Source organism: Euprymna scolopes, chromosome 3, assembly GCF_053919585.1.
Source record: "Euprymna scolopes isolate OS-2025 chromosome 3, ASM5391958v1, whole genome shotgun sequence".
NCBI classification, from domain to species: Eukaryota; Metazoa; Mollusca; class Cephalopoda; order Sepiida; family Sepiolidae; genus Euprymna; species Euprymna scolopes.
The window spans coordinates 1,740,330-1,763,483 of record NC_136484.1 but is presented as its reverse complement, the minus strand read 5'-3'; the positions used below and the strand labels follow the sequence as shown (position 1 = coordinate 1,763,483).

General features: G+C 28.2%; 1 protein-coding gene across 4 annotated transcripts in view; it reads left to right on the top strand.

Moving 5' to 3' along the window:
* LOC145252775 (uncharacterized) overlaps positions 1–23,154 on the top strand; it is a 297,793-nt gene that overhangs the window by 72,315 nt on the left and 202,324 nt on the right. For 2 of the 4 annotated variants that reach the window (XM_080112706.1, XM_080112695.1), the window contains exon 2: positions 23,024–23,077. The exons of the other annotated variants lie outside the window; for them this stretch is intronic. In XM_080112706.1, coding sequence (XP_079968832.1) covers positions 23,024–23,077 — 54 coding nt within the window. The remainder of the gene's footprint in view (positions 1–23,023; positions 23,078–23,154) is intronic. 4 annotated transcript variants of the gene reach the window in all.

Below are 23,154 nucleotides of genomic sequence, written 5' to 3'. Positions count from 1 at the left end.
CCGACATTTTGTCTTCGTGCCACAGAAATGGCGAACAAGAAAAATAAAAATATACTATTTTGCATATAGATTTAATCGTTTATTTAATATGCTGGTGTAGGATAAGTAAACTCTTAATAGCATGTTATTTCGAAGCTAAATGCATCTCGTCAGAAGAGAAGATAAGATGCTTGGCAATATATTAGAGATGCGATGTATAGAGATAGCTATATTAAGAGCGAAATAATTGAGCGTGAGATGAAGAGGTTACACATTGAAACTGCTGGGGAAGGAAAATAGTAGAACTACAGTGATCTATGCAATAGAGAAGAAATATAGCTAATATTTAAAAATGAAGATAGGTGGATTCCGCGTAAATTTTTCATATTCTATATATACATACATAATATATACACATACATATATATATATATATATATATATATATATATATATATATATATATATATATATATATATATTAATATTGATACGGTCTTCGCTATTCGAGCCAGAGATGTCTCGTGTTGCGGGGTTCAAATCGTTCGACTGGTATTAATCGTTACACCCTGCACTGAAGATTCCCGAAAGGATGAAACACTAGTGTCTGTAGGTATTTAATTATTATAGTAAAAAAATAATTATGACAGTCCCTTTAAGAAATTCGTTTCTTATCGTTGAGCACTTTCAGTTGAATTAAAGTCGGTCAATTTAGCTCTTATGCATAGATCATCGTATAACGATTAGATCACTTTCTGACTGACGTAAATGAACATTTAAAATTAAGATGTTTAAATTCAATGTTATTTCACGCGGTTAATGGTAGCCGAATTGATACGGTATTCGCTAATGGAGCCAGAGATTTCTAGTGTTGCGGGGTTCGAATCGTTCGACTGGTATTAATCGTGACACCCTGCACTGAAGATTTCCGAAAGGATGAAACACTAGTGTCTGTAGGTATTTAATTATTATAGTAATATATATATATATATATATATATATATATATATATATATATATATATATATACATGAAATTGGTATATTTAGACAGCATTTTTACATTTAAGCACACATTATTAAATACAACAGAGATAATTTGCTTCATGATTCTGTTTTCGATTTTCCATATAATCATTTTAATATCAAAATCGAAAATATCAACTTTCATATTATTAACTTTCATTGATATTTTCGATTTTGATATTAAAATGATTATATGGAAAATCAAAAATATCAATGAAAGTTTACTAGTTATCGTGAACGCTTTCGTTTCGACTGCGAATCATCTTCAGGTGGAATTCATAGAGTTGATGAGATGAAAGTTAATAGGACCGAAAAATTGAAAGTAGAAAGTGAAAATTAAAAATCACAATAAATTATACTGATAGGATGTTAAAAGTATATATATATATATATATATATATATATATAAAATGATTGAAAAGTCGGTTAAAAACTAAGCCGATTAAGAATCTAAGTGTTAAAATCAACAAGTCCATGGAAAAATATTAGTAAATCACGTCGTTTATGCGTTACGCCAGACATTTTAATAAGTTGTTGCTTTTCTCAAATGCGATGTTATTTATTAATACGGTGCTGGGTTTTAGTGAAAGATGCTTTGAGAATTCTTAACTTTTTAAAATTGTTTTTGTGTTGTACAATTTTTGTATTATCAACAAGGATTTCTCTAAGATTGGAAGGGATGCAGTAAACAGCACTAGCGCCATATACCAGCATTTAATAAAAGACTATAACTGTGAGTATCTGTGCATGTGTGCAATTATATATATATATAACCTATTTTTGGCCTGCCTAGGTAAAATAAGCTTGGTTACCAGAAGACGGACATTTGGACCACTAAACGATTTCAAAGTGTTTATTTTGTACTTAAGTTAGTTTGAGATGTATTAATTCTTCTTGGAATCCTGTAATTTTTTTTGCAACCTTAAAAAAAGCACTCAGAATAAAAAGCATTCTTTAACCAGCGATGTTTTTCAAGTCAGGATTTTCTGAAATTAATCTGTGCGTTTCTTTCTGAATATTTCCTACGTGATCTCCGATAATATTTCTGATGATAGGCAGGAATATTACTGATGAGATTGTAAATATAGCACTTAATTTTGATAAAGCTGAAGTTTTAAAATTTGCAAATAAGTGTTCCTCCCAGAAAGCAATCTTTTTTATTAAAATTGATGGTTTAATATTCCAATACCAATTCTGAAACTAAATATCTGAATTAGGTTTATTCAGATGCGTGAAGATGTTTGCAAATTTAAGATTTTAATACTTTTACCGAAATTTTTCCTTGCGATAGACAAAATTGAAAAATGCGTTTTTCTGGGGTTTAACTCGATCTCTACACAATTTATGGGCAATGCGGAAATTTAGAACTGGTTTTATAACTTGGTTACAGACGAAACGAAGCAAAGTTTTCACGGTGCAACAATAAATAGCAATGGCATTAGGATAATCAGTATTAATACGAGTACAAAAACAAATACGAATTTCCATCATTAATAAAGCTCTCTCAGTGCACACGCAAAACACTTCTTCTAATCTAGTTCATATGTATTTGAAACTTCATGGTTTGTTTTTGATTTTACTATTCTTCATGCTACCTTAAATGGCTCCAAAGTAGCTTCCGCCAGTGGAAAAATCAACCTCGAATGAGCATTAGTCCGATCTCGTTTAACGTTTGTTGCTATGTGTTAAGGAGAGTCTTGACGTTTAATGAAAATCGAGTACATTACTCAAAGTTAGAATGTGATCAACTGTGAATTATTGTTACAGAGTTTTGTTAGCGACTTTGTGGCCACTCAGAAATATTCTCGCCATTTCCTTGGTTGAGATCGCGACTCCGCTGTTGGGAACCACTGTGGTAAATTATGTTTGCTGTTTACAATATATGTTGAAAGAAATGACTGGCGTCCTAAATATGCAACACACACACACACACACACACACACACACACACACATATATATATATGTATATATAAATTTTCCAAGTTGCAAATATCAAGTTTTTTAGTTGGTCATTTATTACTTTTCAAAATGTAGTCATCACAATAATGTTTCATATCGCGACTAACAAGTCTGCAAAACTATGTTATTGCTGCATTTTCAGTCACATATTCATCAGATGTTTACCTTAAAAACACTCTTGTGAACAACTTTCATGGTTTCTCAGCTGGTTGACCAACTGAGAAAACCTGATATTTTGAACCTGGAGAATTTTTGTATTAAACTATATATTCTCTGCAACCCGAAAAAACATTCATTAAGTTTGGAACTTTTCAACGTTTATATAGATTTATTATTATTTTTTTAATATTAAAAAAAATTTTATGAGAAAATGTTTTAATCCATAATGTTTGGTATGTACAAACCGAGTAACGTTACAAGTAAATGATTATCAAACTTAAACACACACACATACATACATATGTGTGTGTGTGTGTGTTTAAGTTTGAGGACATCTATTGTCGTACGGTTTGAAATTTGATTGCACAATAGATTCAATCTTGACCGTATTTACTGAATAGAACACAAAGGGTAAAACTGCCTTTCAGTTTAACTATGAATAAAATGCGTGAGAAGTTTTCGAATGAAAATCGTGCGAAATGGACAACGCAAAAGCATAGAAGAAAACGCAAAAGCGATTTGCCATTCATTCTTCGTATTCATTTGCTTCTCTACATAAGCAAAAGAAAAAGTCGATAGACGTTATATAAACGCGACAGATGACAGTAGCAATGAATACTTTTAATAAAAGTTTGTAACCAGAAAAAAGATTGAATGAAAGAAATAGAAATAATCCACGTATTCGCACAACAAAACAAAAATGTCTTCTTCCCTTTGGAGAAAAGACTAAAATATTGAAACGAAAGACTGAAAAGTTAAAGATAAAGTCTTGGTATTCTAATGTTTAATATTTTCGCAGAATCCTTTATCCATTTCTTTACAAAGAGATTAAACTAAACAAAAAAATAAAGTTTTTTTCTTGCAAATCTCTCTCTCTTTCTCTTTTACTCTCTCTTTATCTTTTTAAATTTCCTACTCTCTCTCTCTCTCCCATCTCGTTGACAATACCCCCTACCTCATGTATATCCTCTTCCTAATTCTTTATACCCCATCTCATTTTTTTCTTCGACTCTATTGGTATTTAATACATACCAATAGTTTCCCCACAAAAGCAAAATGTGACACAATAATATGGGGGGGGGAATAGCACCAGAGAAATGAGAAGTTTGATAGTAGGCAAAAAAATGGGCCTAGTATAGAAGGGTTTCTCCTCCATTGATTAAGGACAAATTAAGTGTAGCAGCAGAACAGATACTACACTCAGATCTCAGCTCCAACGGCAGATCCTACTTTTCCTACTTCTATGATATTACGAATCGAATTTTCTTTCTCGTGATTTTCAAATAGTTCAAAACCATGTGATAAGGAGTGAGAGAGAGAGAGAGAGGGAGAGAGAGTAGGAGGGGGAAATGAGGTTTAGTGATTTAGTTCCCAACTACATAGTATCTTAGTAAAAACCCAAATTTGCGCGTGAAAGTTGGTCTTTTCATTCTAAAAATAAAACAAACGGCAGATTCAATTAAAGGATTAAGTTTTGTCGATAATAAGCATTCCCGATGTTGTCTCATCGCAGAATTGACGATGTTAAAGAATCAAAAAATTAAGTTATTACGAGTTTATGTATATTCAGTAATATTTCTATTTAATATTGACTTTATAATAACTATCGCTTTTTGTAAATGTCACTTATTTGTTTATGTTGTTTGCGATGCTTTGCAATAAATTGCACAGCGGACTCTTTCATATGTAATATATTAATGTTGGCATTCTGTGGTTATCCAGCGTAAATATAGACGCCCTGGTATTATTGTAGCTCTTTTGTTAAAACTGCAAAAATATTTGTTTAAGCTAGCAGGGACGCCCGTCGTAGCCAGGTTGAAAAATACGCTTAAATATGATATTCTACTTAATGCAGAGTTCGTATATATTATTATAGAGTCAATTTTTTATCGATTCTTATATATTATAAAGTTGTGATTTCAATATATATATATATATATATATATATATATATATATATATATATATAACAATTCATAACAATTACAATCGGCCATAACAATTAAACGACAGTCACGCGGAAGAAAAAAGATGTAAGCGTGACACACAAAATAACACACACGCCATCCTATTAATATATAGATACGAAAGATCATTTAACCTTAGAGATATACATACATGTATGGACTTGGCGAATCTATAAATGCCGTTTAATCTTCTTTACTTTTTAAAGTTTGATTGAAAGCAGATGAGTTCAGTAGATTTGACAATTACTGCGTATTTATGTAAAAAAGGCGTCGTTAGTAGAGAACGCCATTATTAATTTTCTCAATATTAATACTAACGCATACAAAAAAATTAAGCTTCTTTTTTAATTTTAACTAAGGATCACACACCCACACACTAACACACACACACACACACACACACACACTTTCTCTTCCTCTCTTTCACACGCACACGCACACACAGACGCACACACGCACACAAATACGATTTTACATCAAGTAGTTGTATTTTTCTTGGTTTAAACTAAATTTAAAAGTTGATATAAGCTCCAATTCATTCATTCGCGAATAAAAATGGGCAATTATTCTTTTTGTGTTCTTTATTTATTTACATAGGTTCACCCCAAACAAGGTACATCGTCACTTGGAGGTAAGGGGCTACTACTTGGAACTATGCATAAGATAGATTGACAAGATGTTGTTTTACGTTACATTTAAATGTTTGTATATAAGTACATTCAGGGAACTATGTCGCAAAATTCCAAACTCTAGTTGTTCGAAAGAAACAAAGTAGAAAGCTTTCTGGCATTTAGGGACTTCAATAGTAGAGGGTGTTTGATTTTGTTGCTAAGCAGGTTTGTTGGGGATATGTACGTCGGGGGCACAAGTGTAAGGAGTTTATCAGAGCACATTTCTTTAAAATACTTGTAAAACTAGATGCAACATTGCGGTGATTAGACAAGATAGGAGCATTTGTTACTTAAATATCAGAAAACCTGTTGAAACCGTTAAAATGTCGCTGAGTGATTTATGAATTGTATTTTTAATGACGTGTTGTTTTTTATTAAGCATATTTTTCTTGTTGATGATTTCCATTTTGAAGCCATGTCAACAGTTTAGATGTTTTTCTAAATGATTGCCTTTTAAAATGCCTCAATCATACGAGTGCGAGAAAAACAGGAGTTTATAATACATAGATCAACAGTAGTGTAGCAAATACTAAGATTCCATATATGGGTTGACATGTTTGAATCAATTTATCAAAAACGTTGATATTGATCCTTGTATATTAATAATCTCCCAATGCATTGTACCTTTTTTCTCCAAAATCAAAAAATAATTATTTTTTAGCTGATTGTTGGAAAATGCTTTACTCTTTTAATTATATAAATCAACAAATCCTTTTTATAATAGACCATATCCACACTAAAATAAAAATAGCAAAACTTTATTGGTATAAACAACTACATTTAATGTTAAATATTTTTAATAAATAACACTAGAAAACAGTAGTTAAAAAAGAAAAAAAACTTTACAAGAAATATATTAAAGTATCGTTAGTATTTTTGAAAAAAAACACACATTTTTTTTTATTTTCGAGAATTTTGTGTTTTATCGTAGGTTTGCGTATTAATATTGTCTGCCACATATATTGATCGATATCTATACCGTTCTAAATACATATATCTAAACATCTAAATACATATATCTAACCATCTAAACACATATATCTAAACATCTAAATACATATATCTAAACATCTAAATACATATATCTAACCATCTAAATACATATATCTGAACATCTAAATACATATATCTAAACATCTAAATACATATATCTAAACATCTAAATGCATATATCTAAACATCTAAATACATATATCTAAACATCTAAATACATATATCTAAACATCTAAATACATATATCTAACCATCTAAATACATATATCTAAACATCTAAATACATATATCTAAACATCTAAATACATATATCTAAACATCTAAATACATATATCTAAACATCTGAATACATATATCTAAACATCTAAATAAATATATCTAAACATCTAAATACATATATCTAAACATCTAAATACATATATCTAACCATCTAAATACATATATCAAAACATCTAAATACATATATCTAACCATCTAAATACATATATCAAAACATCTAAATACATATATCTAAACATCTAAATACATATATCTGAACATCTAAATACATATATGTAAACATCTAAATACATATATCTAAACATCTAAATACATATATCTAAACATCTAAATACATATATCTAAACATCTAAATACATATATCTAAACATCTAAATACATATATCAAAACATCTAAATACATATATCTAAACATCTAAATACATATATCTGAACATCTAAATACATATATCTAAACATCTAAATACATATATCTAACCATCTAAATACATATATCTAAACATCTAAATACATATATCTAAACATCTAAATACATATATCTAAACATCTAAATACATATATCTAACCATCTAAATACATATATCTAAACATCTAAATGCATATATCTAAACATCTAAATACATATATCTAAACATCTAAATACATATATCTAACCATCTAAATACATATATCTGAACATCTAAATACATATATCTAAACATCTAAATACATATATCTAAACATCTAAATGCATATATCTAAACATCTAAATACATATATCTAAACATCTAAATACATATATCAAAACATCTAAATACATATATCTGAACATCTAAATACATATATCTAAACATCTAAATACATATATCTAAACATCTAAATACATATATCTAAACATCTAAATACATATATCTAAACATCTAAATACATATATCAAAACATCTAAATACATATATCTAAACATCTAAATACATATATCTAAACATCTAAATACATATATCTAAACATCTAAATACATTTATCTAAACATCTAAATACATATATCTAAACATCTAAATACATATATCTAAACATCTAAATACATATATCTAAACATCTAAATACATATATCTAACCATCTAAATACATATATATCTAAACATCTAAATACATATAACTAAACATCTAAATACATATATATCTAAACATCTTAATACATATATCTAAACATCTAAAAACTAAAACAACTTTTTTCGAATTATTTTACGATTCTATAAGCAGCGAACACACTGATAAATTCTCAAACAAAAATTATTTACTTTTGTGAAGAATTGTGTATTATAGAATGTCGTAATAAAAAGAATTGTGTATTATAGAATGTCGTAATAAAAAGAATTGTGTATTATAGAATGTCGTGATAAAAAGAATTGTGTATTATAGAAATTCGTAATAAAAAGAATTGTGTATTATAGAATGTCGTCATAAAAAGAATTGTCTATTATAGAATGTCGTAATAAAAAGAATTGTGTATTATAGAATGTCGTAATAAAAAGAACTGTGTATTATAGAATGCCGTAATAAAAAGAACTGTGTATTATAGAATGTCGTAATAAAAAGAATTGTGTATTATAGAATGTCGTAATAAAAAGAATTGTGTATTATAGAATGTCGTAATAAAAAGAATTGTGTATTATAGAATGTCGTAATAAAAAGAATTGTGTATTATAGAATGTCGTAATAAAAAGAATTGTGTATTATAGAATGTCGTAATAAAAAGAATTGTGTATTATACAATGTCGTAATAAAAAGAATTGTGTATAATAGAATGTCGTAATAAAAAGAATTGTGTATTATAGAATGTCGTAATAAAAATAACTGTGTATTATTGAATGTCATAATAAAAAAATTGTGTATTATAGAATGTCGTAATAAAAAGAATTGTGTATTATAGAATGTCGTAATAAAAATAACTGTGTATTATTGAATGTCATAATAAAAAAATTGTGTATTATAGAGCGTCGTAATAAAAAGAACCAGCAAATCTGACACATTGTTATAAATAATTATAAAAGGGAAAAATCTACAGAGACAATAAGCATTTGAATTTATAATGTATTTCATTCAAGATTTAGACATGCATAATTCTATTAGGAAATACATGGCAAAGTTGATAGTATTTAGTCAAATGTAATATAAATTATTTAGGACTTCATAATTTCATTTTTTGTGGAAATAAAGATGAACAGCACTTTTAGTATATTTTGAAAGTTATCAATGGAATACTAATAATCGACGCCGACATGCATCCAAAAAGGTAAAAAAAAAGATGAAAATACTTTGAATGTATTTTTTTAATTATTAGAAGAATTTATATCTACAATATAATTTTCGTCATTTTTAAAAGCAACTGTAATAAACATCAAATCGATTCCCATTTGCACATTAAGCAAATATTTGCAATATTTCCTACGTAATAATATCAATATTTTTCCCCACAAAATATTTGCATCGACGTTTTTAAATATCTAATATTTCTAAATATCGAGATTCATTTTATTTTTTATTTTCTCGTTATATATTTGGTATAAACAAATAGAAATAAATACCAAAAATTACGACACTCGAATGTAAATATTAATGGAAATTATCCGTGTTTATTAAAGGCAAAGTGATGTCTTTTGGCATTTGTTTTATTAACCACAGAAAAGCTCATTTTTTGTGAAAACGTGGCTTGTAATTTTATATAAACTGAAATACTCTGAAATAATCGGATATATTTTTTGCTAATATCAAGAATTTAAAGTAATTTGTATTCTTGATTCGTTTCCATAAATGATAAAAAAAAAACTTTATAAACATTATATGTGTCGAAATTTCTTATTTAATAAAACGATTAAGCGTTAATTGATTCTAATTATAAATTAATGTAATTTTGTAAAAAAATATCTATTCAGATATTGCGAACAAACACATTTTTATTTCTGTTTTCTTGCCAGTTTCGTTATTTTATTGCAAACTAAAGACAAATTATGTAAAGTAAGAACGTTTTAGAGTTTAGCATTTTTAATCTATCTCGACACAAATTGAAATTTTTAAATATCAAATCTATGAAATAATACCCCAGCAACATCTCGAAACATGTTCTGAAAAGCAAGGGAGCAAGGTTCGAATCTAGTTTCCCCCCCACAAACACTTTCATCAAACCGACACCTGACATTGTTTTAAACATCCTAAAAAGCGGGTAAATGAAATTCCATATTTTTTGTATTTTTTTTTTTTTGCCACTGCGTCCTCGTCTCCTGTTTTGGCCCTTAAAAGAGATTATGCACATATAGAAATATGTTGACATTATTGAATATTTCGATTGTTGTTCTCGTGTAATTTAATTTATATAATGATTCGTTCATAATAAAATGGATATTTGAAAAAGGAAGACAATGGCAGCTTCCCGAATCTCTAGCTACCTTTTTTAGCTAGCAATGAGAGTTGAACACACTTTAATTCTTTGAAAATACTCCTTTTTATTATAAAAATAACCATCATATGACCATCATATGACCATCATATGACGATCGTCATATGACCATCATATGACGATCGTCTCTAAAGTGAAAGGTGCGAGAACTTTTCATTTTTACATCAATAAAATGAAATTTTCTTCAAATATTAAATCTATGAAATAATACACAAGTAAGACACATTCTCTTTAATATTATAAAAGAAACAACTTATTGACCTTTTCATTAACGAGAAAGAGATTTTATTGTTGATCACCTATTTTTTTTTTTTACATTGTCAACATAATTATATTATCTCTTTAAAATATGAAGAATCAGCAGATTATTATTAGATTACTATTAGAACAATAATTTCTTTTTTTTAGGACGAATAAAAATCAGTCATAATTATAACTGAATTATATATGCATAAATTTATTAGAAAATACATGACAAAAGTTGATAATCTTTAGTCGGATTAATTATAAATTAATTTCTACGCATTTCTTATTACTTCATAACTTCATATATTTGCGAACAATGGTTTTAATATATTTCGGCCATTATCAATGAAATACCACTAATCTACACCAAAATGCATATCATCAGTAAACATGTAAAATAATTATATGAAATTATTTATTTTTATGAAAAACATCCATTTTGGTTCCCCGCATAAAATATCAACAGATTAAAATAGGAAAAATGTTAAAAATTAATAAAGCTTTTGTATTTTTTTAATGAGGCAACAGAATTACACATGAAGAAAAGAAAAAAAAACGGAAAATAAAATGTCATAATTCTTTTTTATTTATCTTTCTGTGCTGTTTTCTTAAAATATTCTTCACCGAGTGTAATGTGCTTCTTTAATTTGGTTCTTTTTAGAAAAAAAAAACCGCAGAAACTTTATGCATCAGAATCCTGTATTATTTGTATGCTTTGAATATTGATTTATTCCTGGAATTTCTTTGTTACTAATATCAAAAAATATTTTCTAGAAATAAATTTTAAGAGAAATATTTTGAAAATAATAAATATATCATGTTTTACTAAAATATATTTGTTGTAAAACACCGAAATGGCAACATGACTATAAACCACATTAAATACATGCATTGAACCGTTTTTAAATGAATTATGGAATTTTGAAAATTGGATTAATTTTAAATGAAAAATAATTGACATTTTTTGATTTGTGTGAATCGACACTTTGAAATGAATGATGACATTACGATTCAAGAAAGCATCAATGAAATGGTTAAACTATTTAAGAATTTTATTCCAAAAGATGAAATCTGTAGAGTAAAACAAAAAAATGGATACAAACATTAGAAGACATTCTCGATTTAATGTTAAGCATTATGTTCTGTATACGCGGCACAAGCACGTTGACACAGAGGTTCTCGTCAGATCACCGGTGTTAATCAACGTTGAGCCTGGTCAGCAGCAGATAGGTGATCAATTTGGGAATACCAGGCGCTGTATGTAGGAAGATTTCGACACCTCCCTGGAAGAGTTGCAAAATTCTAACGTTGTCATCTTCCCTAACAGTGCTATACATGCGACTGGAGACCGCTTGTGAATGCTATACTCCCACGGAACTTCCTCCTTTGTAGGAAGCCGCATTGGGTTAGTTTCTATTATATTCTGCAAAGTGAAAACAGATGTTTTAAATGTAAATGATATTTATTGAAAGAAAACATCGAAACGAATGCTACACGGTTCATCTAGTTTCATGCGATAAACTTGTGTTGCACGAAAACACGTGCGTTACAATTGGATTCATAAAAAACAAATACGCATTTCACACAGGTGTTACAATCAAAACGTTCTTTATTTATTTTCATCCTTTATTATTTTGTACCTTTATTTACTTTGTATATTTGTTCTATACTGAATTCAAAATTACATTCGCTTTTATCAAGCACGCATTTAGCATAAAAAACAGTTTAGCAGAAATTTCTTTATAAAAAAACGAAATAAAAAAATAAAGAGAATTAAAAAGATTTTCTATACACTTATTTTATTTTCCTTGTCATTATTTCTTATTTTCTATCAAGCATTCTCGTCTAATCAATAATTGGTTGTTACGTATGAAAAACGTTCACAGATGCGAGCAAAGTAGGTAATTGGCACAAATTGGACTAGGAAACTGTTGCATAAACTAACGTTTAAAGATCGTTTAAGCGATAATATGAAAAGAAAAGCAATTAAAAATTAAAATTGTTAAATCTTATTGCTTAAACTTTGAGACATAAAATGAGATTACTTTAAAAAAAGGTTTTAAGGCGGAAAATATAATATGATTATAATTAGCTATAATAATGCTGAATAAATAGATGGCATGAACTGGATTATAATTATTTGCGAGAGGACAATTTCATTACTGTCATCTTAACGCATTGTTATATATATATATATATATATATATATATATATATATATATATATATATATAAAGAGAGATACATGCATACATACATATGTATATATAGATACGTATGTATATATATATACATATTATGTATGCATATATGCATATTATATATGTATGTATAGATAGATATGTCTATATAGATACATATGTATATATATATAGATACATGCATACGTGCATATATATATATATATATATATATATATATATATATAGAGAGAGAGAGAGAGAGAGAGAGATAGATAGAGAGAGAGAGACGTATATAGATATAGATACATATGTATAAATATATATGCATATATGTGTGTGTGTGTGTGTGTGTGTGTGTGTGTGTGTGTGTGTGTGTGTGTGTGTGTGTGTACACACATATGTATGCGATACTAATGCAACCGTTTTTGAGCTGCGAAAAGGTGGCTGGAGGATTAAATAGTACGATGTATATATTTTTTTTACATAGCTAGAGTTTTCACGAGATTATTCATCAATGATCGCTCACTGCGAAAAACGTTTTAGAGACATATGGAAATAATTATTTTTTATCAAAGTTTACAAAAATAAATATAGACACTTATCGTAAAATGAGCATAAATATATAATTGCATATATATATATATATATATATATATATATATATATATATATGTGTGTGTGTGTGTGTGTGTGTGGTGTGTGTGTAATTTAATATTTTGTGCTCATATATATATATATATATATATATATATATATATATATATATATATCAACCTATATCTCTCAATATAATATTATTATTATTATTATTATCATTATTATTATTATTATTATTATTATTATTATTATTATTATTATTATTATTATTATAGATAAATCAAGTTAAGAATTTTTCTATTTTAATCTATTCGAAATACATGCTTAAATATTCCTCAATTTTGGAGTTCAATTATTTTTAAACAAATTCCATTGTAATTTTTCTATTTGATCGCAATTAATAAATATTTCGCAAGTTTTTCCCTTTTTTACTAAGTTTCCCTTTATTATTATCACCATACATAACTGCACATTGATTGATTTTCCCTTTTTTACTAAGTTTCTCTTTATTATTATCACCATACATAACTGCACATTGATTGATTAGTAAGGAAGGAGTAAGAGATAAAACCTCTTTAGGTCACGTGACAATTTGAGGCTAAATGCTTCTCATTAGTAAATGAGAAGGGGCATAATTATAAAATTATAAATTTTTATAATAATAATTTGTATATGCCCCCACATGTGTGTGTATGCGTGTGAGTGCATGTGTGTGTGCGTTTTTTGCAAGGAAATGTATCAAAATTTGAACCAACTTGGATACAGAAAATGGGAAGAAAATAATGCGTTTTATTTTTATTTTATGGTGAAAAAAACTTAAGTCAGTAAATAAAACCTCGTTGAAATCCGATTCTAATTTCGAGGAACTAAAGTCAAGTCAGTTATCGTTTCTATGGAAATATTTTGTCGCTATTATCGTAAATAAAATAGGTTTCCAATTTTGTCTAGGTCACTCTCAATTTACCTTCTCAATATGTTTTCTGAAAGCAATAAATTCCTTAATTGGCTGAATAATTTATAAGTCCCTCTCCACAGTCCCGTCGACATCGGCGCTGGCTGTGTCAAACTGTGTGCACTGGCGAACGAAACATTAGACATTGTTGATCGACTATTGAGGCTTTTTTATATCACTACAAGGTTTTAAACGTGAAATACTTGTATTTATTTATGATTGAAATAAAAAAAGGAAAGAAAATAGTTTTAATTTAAAAGACGATTTACTGAGTACATCGGCCCTTAATAGGTAAATCTATTTTTCCCTTAAGGTCAATGCAAACACGATCTTTGTCCCAATGCGGGGAAGCAAGAAATAGTTTATCGCAAGCGCAGCCATTTTTGTCTGTCCGCCATGTTTGATAACGAGAAATAAAATAATTGCTTTAGATAAAAGCTAAAAATTAATAGAAAATAAAGCTTAACAAATGATTTTCATTTATTTATTATGCGACACATTTTATAGTTTTAAGTTACTTAAAGCATACATGTACACTTGCTTCAGGACGAACACATTTATCAATGGTCTCCAAATTCAGAATCAGATTTAGAATTCAGCATCCTGGGAGTTAGGATTAAGCTGCATCTGATGTTTGAAGCTTTATATACGAATACACAAAAGCTGAACGTAATTATCTTTTTAGTTAACAATAGAAAATATACTAAATATAAAAAATAAAAGAATAGCAATAATACATAGTAATAACTAGTTATATATACATCCAGAAATAAAATAGGTTTAAACTCTTAAAAGTCGTATTAGAATTGTTCGCAAGGACCCGTAGTGAAAGTACTTGGAAAAAATGAATTGTAAATTGATATTCTCCTGAATGTTAAAGGTTCAATCCTTAATGTAGGCAACTAAAAAGTACAATTGCGAATTATTTAGGACGTCCACCTAGTCACAGCTGACGACACGCCAGCATGCTACACCCTTTAAAAAAAATAAATAATTCTGGGCAGATTCTAGAGTTCGACAAGATACACCATAAGGAAATCGGGGGTAATAACGAACGAAACGTTGTGAAAATGACACACAAGATGAGAACAGTAGTCCGAAAAAATTTAAATTATACGAATAAGCAAGACTCATCTCAAAATTTCAAAAACATAATTGCAGATTTAGAATTCAGCATTGTAACGCAGCTGATGCTTGAAACTTTATATGCGAATTCACAAGAGATGAACATAATTGTGTAATTAACAATGCAAAATAAAAGAAATATACAAATAAATTATATTCATGAATAACGCTATACATTTTACAGATAATTATGAAGAAATCCATCAAGAAATTTGACTATTTGGGGGGAAAAATGCACAAACGACGATTAAGATGTGTATTAGTTTATAGGATTAATCAGAAAAACGAATTACTTTCGGTTTGTGCATGTCAAATTTCTGTTTATATCTAAAAGATTTCATAGATTATTCTGGCTAATTCGATTCAGAATTTTCAAAATTTACTCCACAAGATGCACACATTCTGTCTTGTAATTCTTGTATGATTGAACGGCCCGGATATGAAGAGAGAGAAAATTTGTGATTTTCTTCATTATCAGTTTGTTCCAGAAAATATGTGCTAATTTGTTATGATTATGCAAAAAAAAATTATTTGTTTGATTTGTTCTCGATATCTGTGGATTTATTTTGTCTGTCAAGTCAGTTCAGCGACTTATTTTAGTTGTTTTCCGTTGTTAGTTCGACCCACCCATTTGCGATAATCAATATTTGTTGAAAGGGAATTTTCCGATCAAGATCATATACGTTGAAGGTGGTGCTCATTGGTGATTTTGTAATTATTCGCTAGTTTGTCCATCGAAGTTTAAGTCCGTTAAAGACTAGCAGACCTTTAGTGCTCTGCAAGTCAGGTGCATAATAACTTCAGACCACAAACACTACTTTAATTTAGTTTCGATTACGAAAAGTGATTAAATCTAACAATTATTCGTTTCATTTTGATTAAAAGATGCAATTGGCAAAAATCACACGAAAGTAGTGCAAATAATTGACGTTATCTTCTCGAAATGCTGACATGCGACAACTTGTTTCTATGACGATTTAAATGACTTCAGTTTGACAGAAAGCTTATCAATCATTGTTTTTATTGTACTTGTGTGCTACCATATATTATAGTCAATAATAAAAAAACATTTTATTGCACTTGTGTGTTACCATATATTATAGTCAATAATGAAAAACATGGCCACATAAAATGTACACATATTTTGTAAATAAGAAAGACACGGCCAGTATTACTCGGAAATTAAAAAAGTTCTTGGAGAATATAATTTTAACATTGTACAAGAAAAGACATTTATCAAACAAATATTGAGTAAAACTGAATAATTGTTTAAGTACGTTTTTTTGTTAATCGTTATTGGTTTATACTGTCGTAACTTTGATAATCCGAAAAAATAAAAACTAAAGTTTCGATTTTTGTTAGGTCTTTTTCCCAAATTACTATTGTGTTCGAGGCAAACGTACGATTATCTCCAATTTACACGAAAGAATATTAAAACCTGACACCAAATATACGTATGCTGCTCTCTTTATTATTAGGTTAGTGCAAAAATAATATCGATTTTTGACGTTCAACTTCAAGTCAAAAACGACATTATTTTGTACTAACTTAATACATACACGAATTTATAAACTATTCGTAAATTGTATACATCCACTATTGCATTGCTGGGTGTTCTATCAAGCATTATTCTGCTTATCCGTTTATCATCATGATTTTGGATTGGAAACAGGGGTCAGCAATATTATTTTAATTGCGTTATTCTCGCCTTAGTATTTACTACCAATTGTTGTGTTGTTCTAAACAAACAGCTTTTTTATTAAACAAGAATGTTTTAAATCAGGCTCAACATTATACGTTTTCATAGCAAATTATCTCCATTCATACATCTCTCGTTTTTTTTACTATGATTCAAAGTACGTCAGGCTAAACATGAAATTATTTTTTCCGAATACAAATGATGCAATAATTATCTTTACGAACATATTTAAAATGTTGAGCGCCTTTCTCTTTATGATATGGTTATGCTGTCATTAGGTTAAAATTTCGTTATCGATTTTCTATCTTGTTATATTAGTAATATTAGTTACATTTTGTTAGGCTTAATTACAAATTCCATAGAATTGTGAATATTGATATCATTTATATATACTGAGTAAATGTATACGTCGGAATGTGTTTAGTATTCCACAAAGGTTCTTTTTTAACCGATATATTTTGACCGATATTTTTTAACCGATATATTTTGACCGATATTTTTTAACCGATATATTTTGACCGATATATTATTCCATGCGTTTCTTTTTGGTGTTATAACTAGTAGTACTAAAAATGACACATCATTTGATCGAGTATTAACACTCGCAAACGTTTGTCGTTTCCATCATATGAAACCAAAGAGGAAGAAGAAGTAGAAAACGAAAAAGAAAATCATAAAGAAAAATAAGTTGAAATGTAGGATGGCTGGAGAAAAAGGGTTTAATTGTGAATAAAATGGTCTTAAATATTAGAATCTTACTTAAATTTGCTATCTTTATTAAATACAGTGATGATCTCTTAGATAGTTTAGAAACTCTTAAATTCGTGTATATATATATATATGTGTTTGTGTGTGTGTGTGTTTGTGTGTGTGTGTTTGTGTGTGTGTGTGTGTGTCTGTGTGCGTTTAAAAAGGAAAACCTAGAATTAATAAAATAGTAATCAACGTTTCGTCCTTATTTCAGGGGACATCATCAGGATTTCGTAGGAAAAATGTAAAAGAAAACGATTACAGACCAGATTCGAGTGAAAAAGAAAAAAATCCTAAAGTCCTTCCTATTCTGGGCAGAAACTATAAATGTGCGTGCCCATTTATAGTTTTGGCCCAGAATGGGAAGGATTTATGATTTATGATTTTTCCTTTTTCACTCACATGTGGTCTGTAATCGTTTTTCTTCTACATTTTTTCCTATGAAAATCCTGATGATGTCCCCTGAAATAGAGACGAAACGTTGATTACAATTTTATTAATTCTCGGTTTTCCTTCTCAAATAACATAACGTCAACCATCGCTTTTATTTTTATTTTATTTTTACTCATATATGTTTAAATATGTTTATTTCTGTGTTTGTCCAGTACATCCATTATGCGTTCACATCTACATGTCACACTCACTGTCTTTGTGTATACTTTTTACATCGAAGCAAACCCGAAAGAGATAGAAATAGTTTTAAAAACAGAGACTGATAGAGATAGAGAGTGCAAGAAAGAGAATGAGGTGAACAGGAGATAGAAAACGATTGTGAGAGGGAAGAAATAAATAGAATAACTATTTATTGATTGCAGTTTCAAATATTGATAAAATACATGCATGAGTTTTATACGAGAAAAGAAAAACGAAAAAAAAAGAAAAACGAAAAAAAAAATGGAATAATAAACAGACATCAGCAATGAACGTTTGTTATTAAAACGTAAAGAAGTGTGAAGATTTTTTCAGAAGAAATCTCCATCCGCCATATTTCTTAGGAATCACTTGAAACGAAATAGTCTGGAGTGAGAGGAGTGAACTAATGAATAAATGTTTCAGGGCGACTGAGTTAAATGGGGGTTCGATTTCATGCTCAACTGGCGAGCACAGTGCTCACTTGTGTTGAATTCCATGCAGCACAGTTCAAAATCCTTAACCTTAGCAAACTTCATTCATTTCTATACGCTTCAATTGTTTCATCTTGAAATTTCTCATCATGTTTTTTTCTTTGCTCTTTCTTAATCAGTTCTTTTTAAAACAACATTTTTATTTTTGCAATTCTTTTTTATTTCCTTGACTTTTATCTGACTTCGCTGTCCTCCCGTTACTCTATCACAATTTTGTTTATTTGTGAAGTGGTTTGTTTTCGTTATTTCATTTTAAAAAAATGCTCAATTTCATTGGAATATTATTTTTCATTCTTACACACACACGCCAAATTACACCAGCCGCTCTACTTGAATAATCTTTTTTCGTTTTCTTTTTCTCATTAATGAAAACAATTTGATTTTTATTAGCTTTTAAAATATGATTATTACAAACTAAAATTGAAAAAAAAACTTTTTTAATTTAATTGCTTATTTTGATAATGAGGATTAAGTTTCTTTTATATAAAAAAACATAAAAATATTTTCTTCATAATTCATTTTCCTTCCTTTTAGATCTTTTGTGAGAATTAACAATTTTAACATTGTAATTTTAACATTGTAATTTTAATATTGTAATTTTAACATTGTAATTTTAATATTGTCCAGAATCGCAAATTTTATAAACTCTTCATCAAGTAGTATATTTACTCCCATCTATTTAATACGAAACAATGGCTAGATTTACTTGGTCGTATAATGTGTGCATGTTTGTTTATTCTTTTTGTTTGATTGAAATATTTCAAGTGATTATTATTTGCTCCTCCGTCTTGCAGAAGCGTTGAAATTATTAGTATTTTATATTTTGCATTTATTGTTTTTAATGTGCTGTTCTATAGCCAATGTAAATTAAAGAGACTAAAACTGTTTACAACATTTTACAAGTAATTGATTTTTGAATTTTCAATTGTTACGTAGTTCGTTTTCCTTAATATCAAGCTAAACTATTGAAAGCAAATTATAAAAGAATATTCTTTAAATTAAAAACAAATTTTAAAACGTCCAAGCATTTAAATTTCTTTCTTGACACACAAGATTAACAAGATTAAAAGTTTTAATTTTGCTTTTTAATCTTAAATTTTTAAACCAAATTCGCGAACGACTTTTAACCTATCTATAAAATTTCAACCCAAAAGATTAAATTCCTTAATACTGATCAACAATAGCAATAAGATAAAATTAAAATTTTATAAATTTCCCAGAAAAAGTTTGGGTATTTTTTATATTTTGGTTTTAATGTAAAAATATCACTTTCTTTTTCTCTGTTCTTTCAATCTTTCTATTCTATTCTCTCTCTCTCTCTCTCTCTCTCTCTCTCTCTCTCTCTCTCTCTCTCTTTCTCCCTCTCTGTCCCTCTCTTATATTTTCATTTCTTTTTTCTACTCTTTCTCTCATTATAATGTCATCATATATATCTCCGTTTCTCTTTCTTTTTACCTATCTCCTCTTTCGCTTTCGTTTTTATATATTTATCCATTATTCAATTTTTCTTACTATTTAGAATTACGTGTGCACGATGAAAGACAATGAAAATAAAATTAAATTAAATTAAAACATCCGCAATATTAAATAATCTAACATTTAAAAAACGTAAAAAGTTGTTTTTTTCTAAACTTTACTCGTTTTAAATCCAATTAAAGTGATTATAATCATAAGCAAATAAAACTGTACAACGAATGAAAGGATCTAAAAACATCAAATCGTAAATTGACAGCATCCATTATGATGTAAAAATCAAATTAACTGAAATTTAAAAAAAAAACATGTAATCTTGGATTTAACATAAAATAAGTGTGCTTCTTTTTCGAATAACGTTGGTGAAAACAAAAACACATTGACACGCGATGTTTGATTTTAATACAATTTGTCTCTCACTTATTTCATTAAACCATACTAAAACTATTTATTTTTAGGCATATATTTTGATGGGCACTTAATTGATTCTTTTGCTGATAGCTTTTAATATGTATCTATATTTTATTCTTCGAAATGTTTGTGGATTATATAATATTGTTATGAATTTATATATTTTTTAAAAATAATATTGATAATAATAATATACGTCTATGCATACTGTATAAACGAAAAACATAGCATATATATATATATATATATATATATATATATATATATATATATATATATATATATATATATATATATATATATATATATATATATATATATACAGACACATCTGATTGAACACGACGGAGTTATTCTTTTTCCCGATCTTAATTGATAATTTTTCAATTTGCCGGGCGGTCTTTTTAATTTCAGTAGGTAACTTATACAGAATGATGCCCAAACGTTATTTTTCGGCCATATTCTTCTCGAGCGCTTTCTTTGCTGTGCATCCAATTATCTTTAGGGGCGATTTTTGTTTTTTTCGTTTTCTTTTTCTTTTTCTATAAGGCTTGGTGTAATTATATTTTTTTTAGTTTTATTTTATTTTTATTTATTTATTTTTTAAATTGATTATGAAGGTGGCTGCACGAGAGATTGGTCGAATTATTTTTTATTTATTTTGAATTTCAATTTTCTTATTGCACATTTTATTAAATTAGTTTCTAGTTAGTTATTAAATACTGTTTGTATATTTGTCCCGATATTAAAGTGATCCGGTACAAAAAGGGCTGTCGTTTTTTTATAAGTATTGCTTCTAGTTAATTTTAGTCGTCGTGTGCAATTTGTTAAGTCATCTGATTTTAGTATTTTCAGTTAGGATATTTGTAATGTCGGACGACTGTAGGTTTTTATCGTGGGATGTTAGATGTTGTTTTCTGGCACTATTGACAGCTAAATGATAGGTTAGTCGTCGGGAGAGTGTTGTTTTTGTGTGACCTATGTATGTGTTGCATGAATTTTTAGAGTGGGTTGCGAGACATTCTTCGAAGGGAAAAAAATTATTCATTAAGGTCGGAAAAACAATAACTCCGTCGTGTTCAATCAGATGTGTCTGAATAATAACCTGCTTCCAACATATATATATATATATATATATATATATATATATATATATATATATATAGTGTGTGTGTGTGTGTGTGTGTGTGTGTGTGAATAATAACCTGCGGCCAAGATATACATATATATATATATATATATATATATATATATATTGGCCGGAGGGGTTATTATTCAGACACACACACAATATAAATATATATATATATATATATATATATATATATATATATATATATTGTGTGTGTGTGTGTCTGAGTGTGTAAAATTGTATATAGAACTGAAATCACACGGATTTTTTTTGGCAAAATAAAGAGAAAATGTGAATAAACCACAAGATTATATTTGACCTGCTTTTTTGACACAGACTTTTACGATTTTATTTCTTCTATCACTTTGTGTATAATTTATGTATATGGATATACATGCATTGTGGGCATATACACACATGTATATCCACACACACACACACACACACACACACACACACACACACACATATCCATACAGACATATAAACATCCATATGTTTGATATTGAAATTGATAAATATTGAGTCCCAAATCACATAAATGTTGGAAATTATTAAATCTTTATTAACCAGCCGATTATTACTAATTCTATGATGATTATAAACCATTATAATCTTTATTATTATCATTTCTATTATTAAACTTATTATTGCCTATATTATTAATACTGATTCTTATTAATTAATATTATTACTTTTTATTATTCATATTATATTATTATTCATATTAACGGTATTATTCATATTAATTAATAAATGATAATTAATCTCTTTCGTTTATTTTTCTTCTACGTTTGAATTATTTGCCAAACTTAGAATTGAGTGAAAGTTTTTTTTCTTTCCGGTCTCTCCGTTCGCCGCTAGGAGGAGGTTGAATGACTGGCATCGACCAGTGTGTCTGATTGACGGCGATTCTAGGTAGGTCCTCTCCTGCATGTCACAGAATTTCTCATCTCTCTCTCTCTCTCTATCTCCTTTTCGTAGGACTACATAAA